Genomic DNA, 12559 nt, shown 5'->3' with positions numbered 1-12559 from the left:
TAAGGTATTCCTAAAAATGAAAATACAAAATATATATTTGAAGCATCACGGAGTTTTGTTACCACAATCTGAAGCATTCCAAATTCCATTAAAGTATTGCTCTGTTTATAGATAACCTGTTTTTTTGTTTTGTTTTTTTTATCTGTAATGTCTTCTCAAGTTTGACCACATGAGGTCAGTCTTCACTAAAGTTCAAAAAACACCAGGGCTTTTTCTGCAAACAAGTAGAGCTTTGGTCAATGTGGTTAATACAGTTTATGCAGCCTTATAAAAATAATTGTAATCTCAGCAAGTTATGCAATGACAAAAATTTCCAGGTACAGTTTTAGTGTAACAGAAGCATATTTCTATAAGTCAGTATGGAGGAAACAATCTGCACATGAACTACAGTCATTCCTTTAAAAGGAAAATGTTTATATTTATTTATTGAAACATCTGATTGATTTTTTTTTTTACATTAAATTACCCAAATAGACACAGGGATGGTCAAATAAAAACAAACCAATAAAATCCATGTAAAATATGCTTTGTTCCTAAAATGTTGTTCCTTAAATGTAAAGAATCCAGTGAAAACCACTCCCTGCTTCTCTTTGTGTTTTCTGCACAGTTATTTTTGTTCTGCAGCACTGAAAAGTATTTTCTTCAGCTGTAACCAATCACTGTCCACTGATCCATGGAGGCAATTTAAACACTGGGTGGCTTCATAAAGCAGCACATTGATTTGCAGACTGGGGTCAAATGTTAACATAAACAGGCACTAATAATGAACCATTGTGTTGTGATTGTGAAACAGACTTTATTTTACATCTTACAGTATTGTAAAGATTTGTGATCAGTCAGATAAGAGCAGTGTTGAAGCACATCGGATGGAAAAATAGACAGAAATGACCCTTGAGACACTTATTTTGCAGCTTATTGTTTGAGAAGAGAACATCAATGTGAGTTAAATACAGTGAAAGCCAAATATATTAAAAAAAAAGAAATACAGAGAATAATGTAAATGTGTCCTTATATTTGCTTTATTTAAACAAACATCCAAAGTGTTAGGGAGGAATAAAAGCACACAGAAAGAGTTAGGCAACTGGAACGATTCATTTTGAACTCAACAGTGCGCAGCAAGATAAAGGTAATCAGTGCATTGTAACATCGTGAATTATCAAAAATAAAAATTAAAAAAAAGAATCAAATACATCTCAAGTGACGGAGGTGATGCTGGAGTCTTGCCAGTGATGAAGCCGAAGGTGCCGACAAAGTAAGACAAAGAAACTACGATACACCGCTGCTATTTGAAACACCTTGTCCTTTATCAGCATACACAATATTATTATTATTATGACCGATCCAAATCATACAAAATGCACAAGGTATGACTACTGAGCGTTTAAAGTTGAAATACAGCCAGGATTAATTTCCAAAACGGTCCCGTGTTCAGGGACGAAAATCAGTTCTACGAACATCAAGGTAATAGTACTAGAAGAATTACATGTTGCTTTTTACAATGCAGAAGCTGGTTTACTGAATTAACTCCCTCTAACACAGGGGGTTTCGAAAGTGTGGGAGGATGACCCCTCCCCCAATTCACAGAGCTGGAACCAAGCCTCAAACCTTCCACCGCCAAATTGCAACATTTTGGTTGAATTGCCAAATTATTAAATTCCTCCTCTCACAATTTACTGTTTTGCACCAGTTTGTTTTAACATTTCGATTTATTTCCATGACAATGTCCAAAAACATCCAATCTCTCTGTCGCCCCCTACAGGAGCCCAGCCCACACTTTCAGAAACCCTTCTTGAATGCAAATTATTATACTGAATGACACATACACCTAAAAAAGCTCACTCTGAAATTAATGTTCTTCAAGTACACCTCCATATAAGCTGGGACAGCATCCCATGCGGTTTGGTTGTTTTTGAATGACGCATCATAGAAAAAAGTATTTATTTTCATTCCCTGTTAGCCGTCGTTCTGACCACTGTGGCAGTTTGTAAATCCTTTGTATTAATACTGCTCTGATACATTTAGGAAATTGAGGACAAAACCACACACTGAAAGACCTCAAAGTGAAAGAGTCAAAGCAAAAAATAAGGAAAGAGTATACCTGTGGATTTCTTTGACATTCGGGGTAGACTGAGCGTTTTCCTCACAGATCATCCAACATCCAGAATCTGTGGCTGAAACGTCTATGTAGATGCAACGTAGGTTCAAAAACGAGGCTCTATGTTTGTACGCGTGTGTATAATATTCACGAGGTCCACTGCCGCCTGATCCAGTTACACTTTTACACCTTAAAGGAGGGACTTCACTGATAAATCAGACGTCAGCGTTCAGCCGCCCACCTGGGAGACGAGCTGCTTCCTGCCAGTGAGTGACTGCTGCTGATGATTTGTCATCACATATATATACCCATATTAGTGAAGAAGAAGAGGATGTTTCTGGAGTGGCTGTTGTCTTTGAGTACAGTCATGGCTGTGGCTTAGAACTTTTTGGCAAACAGAAACAGGAAACATTCTGTAATCTTCGCCTCTCCTCCTCCTCCTCCTCCTCCTCCTCCTCCTCCTCTTACCCGCTGCTCGATTCCTCAACAAGATGCACCAGAGTACAATAACCCAAAAACATTAAGGTGTTAACATTGTTAACAAATACTAATCATATTAAAATATTTAAAAAGAATAAAATCTGGAATCCTTCTCCTGTACAGCAGCTGGCGATTGCCGAACCCCCAGCCCAGTTGGTTTTGGCAGTGGTTTAACATTTGTGCTTCATGGCGAGCTGCAGAAAAGAAAAAAAAAAAAAAAAAAATCAGAGTAGAGGGAGGGCGCACAAGAATTCAGTGAGTAAACCCAAGAAGGCAGAGTCACCGGATGAGTAACTCATCCTCCCAACAACTACATGCATCTGACTCTTAGATAAAGCACAATGGTAGGCACGGTGCATAATGAAATCAGGACAAATTGCATGTATTCGAAATGTTAAGAGCACTTTCACAAAGAAGGAAGTAGCCAGTGGGCAGATAATCGCTTCTTTTATCTCATTAAAAAGGCTCCTGATGGGACTGACTGAAGCCTCGTTAAAGGAAAGACCACAGTCACCAGTCTCACATGGAGCTGCTGCAGAGTGTGAAAACACAGAGATGTTACGCACACACAGACACACACACACACACACACACAGACACACACACACACACACACACACACACACACACACACACACACACACACACACACACACACACACACACACACACACACACACACACACACACACACACACACACACACACACACACACGCACGCAGGCAGACAGTGAATGTTGCTGCAAAATGAAGTGAATTCCGTGGATCGATCATGTGGGGGCAGCAGAGCAGCACACAGAAATGATTGCGCTTGATTAAAGTGGAGCAGTGCGGCTAAATTGTTGTCAGAAACGTGAGGTGGAGGAATGGGATTGCAGAGGTGGACTGTGAAGAAGAGGGCATAGAAAAAAAAAAAAAAGGAGTCAAGGTGACCCCCCGACTCCGTGCTGCAGACGCTCGCTGCTGCACTCAGTTGATAAATTAGAGCCAGAAAGTGTGCAGAGGTCCACCTTTAACACGTTGAGCTGAGTTAAAAAGTACTAAAACTAAACCCTTCACTAAGCATCCAGCCAAGCCAGTCTCAAAATGATCATTAAATAGAACAGAGAATGGCTTTTTAATATTCAGAGTGGTTTAACACAAGGCTTTGGACGGGCAACAGTGTGAGGCTTGGTTATAATATATTCAAGACAGACGATAAGAAGCCAAGCAAGTCATGTAAAAAGCTAATGACAGGGAGCGAAATGAGAAATGTTGCAAAATAACTGATTCTTGGTGGGGGTCGTGCCGCCGTTTTCGCTCGCAAACCACCGACTCGGAGGCTTTTCGCTCCGCTTATCGCCGTGTTTGTAATTCATCACAGCGGGGGAGCTCATCTGCGAGCAGTGAGAGGGCCAAGTGAGCCTCTTCAAATGTCTTTCAATTATCCCACCAACACGAGTCTGGCATTATGCATCGTTCAAAACAGCCATTTGGACGGATAATGGATGACTTTACTATTAAAGTCATCGACATCCCACTTTAGCTCGCACATCCGTCTGCAGAGGTTGCCCGCTAACAGCGAGACGGTCCGCACGCACAAACATTTAACGCCGTTTTCGATGTTGCCAGGAAGACAGCTATGATGACGGCAATCAGGTGGGCTCATTTAGAAAACAAAGCATTTTCTCCCCACAACTTTTTTAACTGCATCGGAGTCGTTTTATGCAAACAGCCTCATTAAACAGCAGGCAATTAGTTTTGCTGACAAACAAGAGACGTGGGCTTGATGAAATATGAGAGAACACTATACTGAACTATAAAAACAAGAAGGTAAATATGAGAGGAAGGAACAACTATTATCTTCCTATAGCAGAGAAGTCTCCGAACTAAAAGGTGGGAGTAGGAGTGAAGCTGCAGTACGAACACAGGGTCAGGTTTTCTGGGTCTTTGCATGTATCCCCCTTTGGCTCAATTATTTTCATGGCAGCAGAGAGATGAAATGCACTGACTTCACAGGACAGACCAGACAAAGCACGTCAATTAAACGTATTTCAAAATGCAAGAGAAGCAGCGCTGCCACTTCTCATGCATTGAAAGTGAAACGCATGCAATTAGCTGTGAGCGTGAACCTCAAACAGTTCTCCTCACGTCTGGCTGCACATTTTGGTTAAATGCTGCAATATAAAAGATGTCGTCGAACTAGACGGGTCCATCGGAAATGAATGATACTTGCTGATGGGTGTTAGAGGTCACATTAAATATCATGCATTTTTGCACCTGCATTGAGCCACCCTGAGGTTATGCACTGCTCACGTCTCACCTTGTGTGCAGTGACGGCGAACTGCTCGGCGCTGTTCATCATGTCGGCGGTCCTCTCCTCGGCCCGGCCTAATCGCTCACCGCGCTCATTCAGAGCCTGACTGGCCTTCTGTACGGCACTTGTCACACTGTCTGCGGCCGAGTGTAGTATACTGTTACCTGCAGATAAGGACGGAGGCAGAGAGGGCAGCCGGAGACGGCCGAGAGAGGCGAGGGGGGAAACGTGAAGACAGGAGAGAAAGGGAGGAGAAAGCCTGAGTCATTTGGGGAAACAGTAAAGCAACAAGTCTCAGGAAAGAACTAGTTTATGTGCAAAGGTAGCAAGAGTTCGGTCTAAAGGTGAATCACGCTCAGGAAAGATCAGGGGAAATTAACCTTTCAAAAGCCGTCTAACAATAACAGCTAACAGTGACTTTCATGTCTCCTTTAGGACAGAGCGTCGATCCTCCAGACATCCAGTGCTGCTGTTCTTTAACGTTCAACTCCTGGAGTCAAGCGCAGCAATTTCCTCTTTGCTAAACTGAAAAAAAAAATAGATGTTTGTGTGCACTGGCCACCCTGAAGACCAAACAGTGGATATAAAGCAGAGAACACATCTTCAGATAGCAGTGGCAGCCCTGCGGATGTTTCCTCTGACAAGCCATTAATCTGCCACACGTGGGGTGTTATGCACTATGCTAACAACTCGACCAGGAGCAGCAATCTTCCTGCGGCGCTCTCTTCCTCTACAGCACAGTTGTTTGCTCCAGTGGAGTATAATCCGTCACTTTATGGAGATGTACCTCAGGCTCACATGTCACTTTTAGAATACCTCCAATGTGGTTTTTATGTTGTCAGATAGTGCTGATGTGAACAGAGGCGCCGCAGAGAAGCAGCGCTCTTCACGTTCCCTCAAAGACAAGCTGCGGACCGCCGAAACAAAACACGACAGCGAAGCCAAACACTGGGGTGCACAAATAGAAAATTAAAGCACTGGGCAGTGTTTTATGTTTGATATCTAGTCTAAAAAAAGAGTTTGTGGTTTTTCGTTTTGTTGTGTGTCACCTGACGTGCTTGAAGTACCTCCCCAAAAAAACTGCATGCTATCCATATTCCCATTTTTAAACTTTTTGTTTAGTTTTGGGATATCATGTAAAAAAACCACAAGACAAAAAGAAAGGTTCATTCTTCCAGTAACACATTTCAAATCTTAAAACTTTGATATATTTTAGTACTGAACTATTTTCTTTCCTGTTATTAAAAAAAATAATTCAGAACTTTTCAGTTTGTATGTTATGGGTTAAAGAGTCACTAACAAAACAATTTTCAAGTGAAAATGGAAAACATTCATTGTGTTTTGTGTGTTGGTTTATACAACTACAGCGCTCGGAGCCAATGGCAATGCAACTTTTTGAAAACAACTCCCCAGGTGGAATTTTCACAAAATGCTCCTCCTCTATCTCGGTGTAGATGTAAGAAACTCTGCTACTGCACCGCGGCCATCATGAATAGTTCTACAGCACATGCAGAGTTGATGAACAATGACAACAATGGCGGCTTGAAGAGCCTCATGACTCCCAGTCCGTATTAAGGTCATGTAAACAGGTCCCACATTCTAAGTCAGCCTGAACACAAACTGTATGTGTACTTAAGTACTTTATATAACAGTAGGTACTTTGGTTGTACACCTGAAACTGACTTTTCCCAAAACTTTTTACAATAAAAGTAGCACAATGCAGACACCAGTTACTTAGACAGTATGAATGTTGTGGAGAAAAATGATTAATAGCACTATGTATTTCTGTCACAAACTTTTCCTTTGTCAAATATAATTGCGAGAAACCGAGAGTACACAGTACACTCGGTTCTCCACAGTCTGTCTGTTGTTACGTTTGAGGATTTTGTCGTGAAACAAAGAAGTGAAGCTTGAAGGTATCGAGTGTATTAAGACTTGACAAGCCAGATTCCTGCTTCCCCCACAGGAAACGGCGAAATAGTGTGTGTCCCCTGGCATGGAGGCAGGTAGGCTGACTGACAGGTAATTGGGAAGACTGTACTGCGGTGGATTATATGACAGCCCAGAGGCAGACGGCGAGGCCAGCTGCTGTTCCTTTAGAGGAACTTAACTTGATAAAGCAGTTTGTGTCGAGAGGCAGCTGCACCGCAGAGACAGATGGACAGACGAACGCGTTCATGCCAACACCCACACCAGCAAGAAGACATCGGATTTTATAGACAAACACAAAATCTTAGTCGAATTTCTAGAGATTATAGTAAATAAACCACACTGCTAATCTGGAGCAGAGATGAAGTTTGCTTCAAATCCACTGGGAACCCTTATTCAGTGTTTCCACTGTGTGATTGTAGTGTTGCTAGTGTTTCAATGAAGCAACAGCACTTCTCTGAAAATCTCTTTCCTCCATACAGGGTTAGAAGAAAAGACCTTTTCACCTCCAGACAGCTTTCTCTCAATCCACTCCTCTTCCCGGGAAGCTCAGGGAGTAATTCTCCCATCATCCTCACTATACCTCCTCCTCCACACTCAGCCACACCACACCATGCGCACACAAGAGTCTCTATTTATTTGTCTTTCCAACATCTTCACTGCTTCCCTTTCCTCTCCTCTCTCAGGCTGCATTATGGGCTCCTCCGGTGGAAAATGTAATTAGAGAAAAAGGAAAAAAATGCAGGATTGGAGACGTTCTGGAAGGCTTTATGAGGAGGGTGCAGCAAAGCAGCTGAAAAAAACATGTAGGAGTAGATTATCTTATGTAGTGATTTAAACAGCCTCGGTGTGACAACTCAGAGTGAAAACTGGTCAGAAACGAGAGCCTGTTTATACAAAACACTGGACATCCCATCAGTATCTGATTACTGGAGTTATAGCAGATTATCAGATCAACACACCTAGATTTTATTTGAATATTCCAAATGTCATACAAGCATACTATTTATTCTGATTTATAGTACCAGTATATTTTTGTTATGTAACTCCCTTCATGAACAGCAAAACAGCAAAAAAATTGAGTATTCCTTTCCTGAAACTTTTTTAATATCATATCTGGTATGTAGACATGTAAACAGGCTCCAGAGCAGGGGTGTCAAACACATATTAGTTCCGGGGCCGCATGCAGCCCAATTTCATCTGCAGTGGGTCAGAGCGGTACAATAGTGCCAAAATAACCTTTAAATTTAAACTTTGAATTACACGTGATGAAAATGTCAATATTTACACAAAACCGAATACTCCAGAGAATGAGTACAATCTCAACATGAACCCAAATTTAATGAAACCTTCTGGTGTAAAATACAGCAAAATTACTTATCTTTCGTGTAATTTCTTGGTTTTTTTTTTTTGGTTTTTTTGGGAGGGCGTTTCTATTTTGTACAGTCTGCTTATCAAGCATTGGCATAATGGACAGTATGTTGGTTATATTAAGTCTCTAAGTAGAAATACTTTGCAGCAATTTTCTTGAGCACTGCAGCAAAAAATATATTATTAGAAAGTTAATAACGTTTAGGCTTCATTACATTCATAGTGGTCAAAGTTATTACATCATACATTTCTTAGGATTTACTTGGAGCAAATTTTAATGAGGGAGGAACTAAAAGTTCATTTGCTGTAATGCTGCATTGTTGAACCTTGAACAATCATCTTCGTGATGCGCTCTTTTCCACAAAGCAGAAGGAAATCTGCTGCTGCGCTCCACCAGACAAAGTTCCTCAAACAAGGGAAACCTCAAAGAAAACACGCAAGCAGTTTTCTGTCAACAAAATACTCCAAAAATCAAGAAACTGGAAGCAAACCGCAAAATAACAAGGGAGTGGGGACTTGAAATCAGCCCCTCCTTTTCTCATACTCTTGCAAATTACAAGCCACGTTGCTGGGATGATAAGGAAAATAGCCTGATGGTTATCAACGTCTCAGATACACTTCAAGCACCACCAGCAGAAAAGCCGCCTTTACTATCTCAGTGTATGGGATTAATAGGATGTTGCAGTTAACTTCAAAATCAAACACCTACACAAAAGGCCCCGTGCACACAATATATCCCAGGGTACTTTGAAAATTGTCATTCTGGCAGCGTACGTGATGCTATCATCCCTGTGCCGGGATAATGCTGCAGGGTATAATATGTGTGGGCGTTTTAAGGAAGAGAGATTCTTACAATCATTTCTTTTATGTGGTAGCATGCACATTCTTATCTGCACTCCAAGCACCATCAGAAACGCTCTGTATTACCCACACATTGCAAATTAGGCTGCTGATATTTGTCCCAAACTCCACGCACGCACACACAAAAAAAGAAAGATTCTGTGAAAGACTTTGGTGAGCGATCATTGTCCTATTCATAGTTTCACTAACATCCACTCTTAAGTACAGAGCCTCTTGTCCCAGTTTCAGCTGTAATAAAGCAGCCATTAAAACACTCCATCCTTTTTTAACTGCACATTTGCAGTTCACAGAGAGGCCATACGGCATGATTAACTGCTACAAATACTACAATTAACTCATAGAAATAGTAAAAAAAAACAAGATATTAATCTAGATGATATCTTTACTTTAGCGCAGTAAAAATATTCTGACAAGAAAAACTACACACAAAAAGTAAGTAACTGTGTGGAGAAGTGGGACCGACACATCCAGAAGCATTAAGGCTGCCTGGAAAAGAAACAAAAGTCAGGAGGAGTTCAACTTCAGCTTTTCTGCTCATCCCACAAATGCATGTTCCTCACACAGAATGTGTGTTTTCAGGAAATAAACAGGTAAAGAAAGCCTTTAATGATAGCCTTAAAGTCATTCTGTCAGGGTAAGCCTGTAAAAACATGCATAATAGGATACGCTTTCCAGACATTTCACTGTATTTTGCACCAGAAAACAAATTAAAATTGACTTTATATCAGGATTGTAGTCATTTTTGGGAGGAATTGTTTGGCTTTGTAAAAACAGACAACTTCATCACCTATGTCCAGCGCTACAACAAAGAAAAACTTAAGGTTTTATTTTAAAGGTTCTTCTGGAACCGTTTTAGCGGTCCGGCCCACTCAAGGTGAAATTGGATTGTATGAGGCACCTGAACTAAAGTGTGATCGACTCCCCTGATTTAGTAGACTGACTGTACAAAAGGTGCACATGGAGGGTTTATTCTTCCAGTGACAGCATCGCTGCTTAATATATACAAATGGATCATGTATGGAGGAATAAAGCATGAAATATGTGGGGAAATCATCAGAAAGCAGTTCACGGACATCAGTTAGGATATAGAAAGGGCTCCACTGATGGCGCCTCAGCTGTGGTTTATTTAATGCTAATCCTGACATTATCCACAGCAGCATAATGAAGCTATAGCAGGGGTTCAAACAGGAAAGGCACCTTCTCACCTCTACTACAGCATTTTCTGTTGCACTTTTATTTAATCAGATAAAGTTTTCTCTTCCAGATTTTCAATAAAGTCAGTCATAAATGTCAATATCATCAGGCACAGTTCACACTCTGGGCCTCTTCTTAAAAAACTTGCTGAGAAACTTGAAGGGTGTATATTTTTTGACCTTCAAAAACACAGTCTCAGTGAAAATTGATGAGCCATAACATTATAACCATGTGCCCAATATGTGTGAGTGTGAGTTTTATTACCTATCCCACTGAAGGACGGACAGAACTGGATCTCTGAAGGTGTGTTGTGATATCTGGAACCAAGGCTCAATAGTTTCAGAGATGTTCTCACCCAGTCATCAAGTAATCAGTTTGATTCTTGGCAAATGAACCAAACATGTTTCAATGGTCCACTTTCTTGCTTTTGAAGATTTGAAAATCTTGACTTTCTGCCACGATGAAGATATTATCAGCGTTATTCACCTGTCAGTGGTCGAGCAACGTCTGATTGATGTCAAGTATAAAACCAAGCGCTCAGGTTTACAGCAAATGATAGAACAATGATTAAGTCCTGAGTCCAAATAACTTTCCTGTCTGAAGTACATGTAATTTACTTTCATTGCGAGTCGTTATGCAGCCTGCAGATATGATGGTATTAAAGTGATGAAGACTTCATCCCCTCGGTTAACCACTCAGAGACGAGCAAGGACAATTTTTGCCCCAGCCATCTTTTCACGAAGGAACAGTCTCGACCTTGCTGGCTCAGCTGCCCTTTCAGTTTAGTCACTGTCACACAGAGAAGAGAGAGAGAGAGAGAAACTTCATGGAGGCGCTGACGCTACCACAGCATGTCGTCCCACTAAGCCATGCCAGAAAAACAGCTGGTTGATATTCATTCTGTGCGGCTTTAATCGGCAGATAAATGTTAGCATCCGCACAATGCACCAAAAGATGTCAGAATACTGAATACTGAAGAAATCATCAGGAAGCATTTATTGTGTTCAACATGACTATGATTTACTGTATTGATCTGAATATATGACTGGCTTTTTACTACGCCCATTTTAAATAGATTTACACTCTTTATTTGAGAAAAACACATTTCGCGTGCAAGATTCTTCTACAAATATGAGCCTCATAAAAGTGGGAGTGGTCCGTATATTTGGGTCAATACGATAATCCTGTTGTTTTAGTAGGGGAGGATACGGCTGGTTTGATTTTGGAGCTTACCTTGTCTTAGCAGACGACCGTGATGCGAAACAAAATCTTTCCTCATTCTGTTCATAAAGACCTTACAACGGGAAAAGACTGAATCTACAGCTTGGTCCTCTGTGATGAGAGAATATCAGAAGTCATTGTCAGATTTGAAGTTCATTGCATGATGTATAGTTTTGAAATTAATTGAAAGAGGTTAAAGTTATGGATTATTAAATCATAGGTTCTGCACTCGACTGTTCAGTTGTTTCGTGCGGCTGTAACACTAGTGACTGATTATTTATTCATTGGGTAGAATAGGTCACACTATTATGTTGTAAAGACTGGTATTCTATGTTAAGGAACTCTATCGGGGTTGACGAGTTAGTAAATGATCGAATTCGATCCCCTGCTCATAGTTCACATCTCAGTGAAAAAAAGTGTTAAATTCACGTCTCCTCCAGCAGGAGATCCAACATCAAACACTCAGTGTGACTAGAGGGAGACATGAAATTATAATCAGACCGTAAACACATGCAAGTGAGGCGGAAACACTCAGGTGGGAATCCGGTTATAGCAGGATGAAACAGGGTGGGCAGCAGCCCAAGTTGGCACCGATTACAAGGCAATTAGCAAATTAGCCGATTTGGTTTCGAGACCAATTACATGCCTCATCAGGAATGAAAAGCACATGCCTGTGCATCTACTCCCATACGGCTCTGACACAAGTCTTTTTAAACAATATTTATAAAAGGTCAAATTGAGCACTTTTTATCTCATATAAAGAAGTCTGGACAATTACACATTTCTTTTTCCTCCATTTCATCTATTTCTAATCAGTCTCCCTTTTTATCTGCATTCCCTGACTGGTGAAATCAAGCTTTACCTCTTCTTCTTTTGGATTCACGTGAAATCTTCCACTGGCTCAGAATGACTGCTTTCTAATATTGTGTCGTGATGCGAGTCTCAGGCGAGTTTCAGATGAAAAAGCTTGAAGAATGTTTTGGAAAAACAGGGTCTTAGGAGTTCATTTTATTTTATCACTCAGTGCAAATGGTAAAGTGAATGAGCAGGTAAGAAATCTATTTGCTGTCACCACCTTTTGCCTTTAAATCAGTTTTTCCTCCACTAACTT

At 40.8% G+C, this 12559-nt stretch overlaps 1 protein-coding gene across 1 annotated transcript in view; it reads right to left on the bottom strand.

Annotated features, from left to right (window-relative positions):
- Positions 1–776: 776 nt before the first annotated feature.
- stxbp6 (syntaxin binding protein 6 (amisyn)) overlaps positions 777–12559 on the bottom strand; it is a 64122-nt gene continuing 52339 nt past the window's right edge. Inside the window, exons 5-6 of the mRNA XM_030117048.1 lie at positions 4879–5036; positions 777–2769 (exon numbers count right to left, since the gene is read on the bottom strand). Of these exons, the coding sequence (XP_029972908.1) occupies positions 2746–2769; positions 4879–5036 (182 nt within the window). The 3' untranslated portion in view covers positions 777–2745. The remainder of the gene's footprint in view (positions 2770–4878; positions 5037–12559) is intronic.

Source organism: Salarias fasciatus, chromosome 19 (genome assembly GCF_902148845.1).
Source record: "Salarias fasciatus chromosome 19, fSalaFa1.1, whole genome shotgun sequence".
NCBI classification, from domain to species: Eukaryota; Metazoa; Chordata; class Actinopteri; order Blenniiformes; family Blenniidae; genus Salarias; species Salarias fasciatus.
This window is presented reverse-complemented; position numbering and strand designations above follow the sequence as displayed.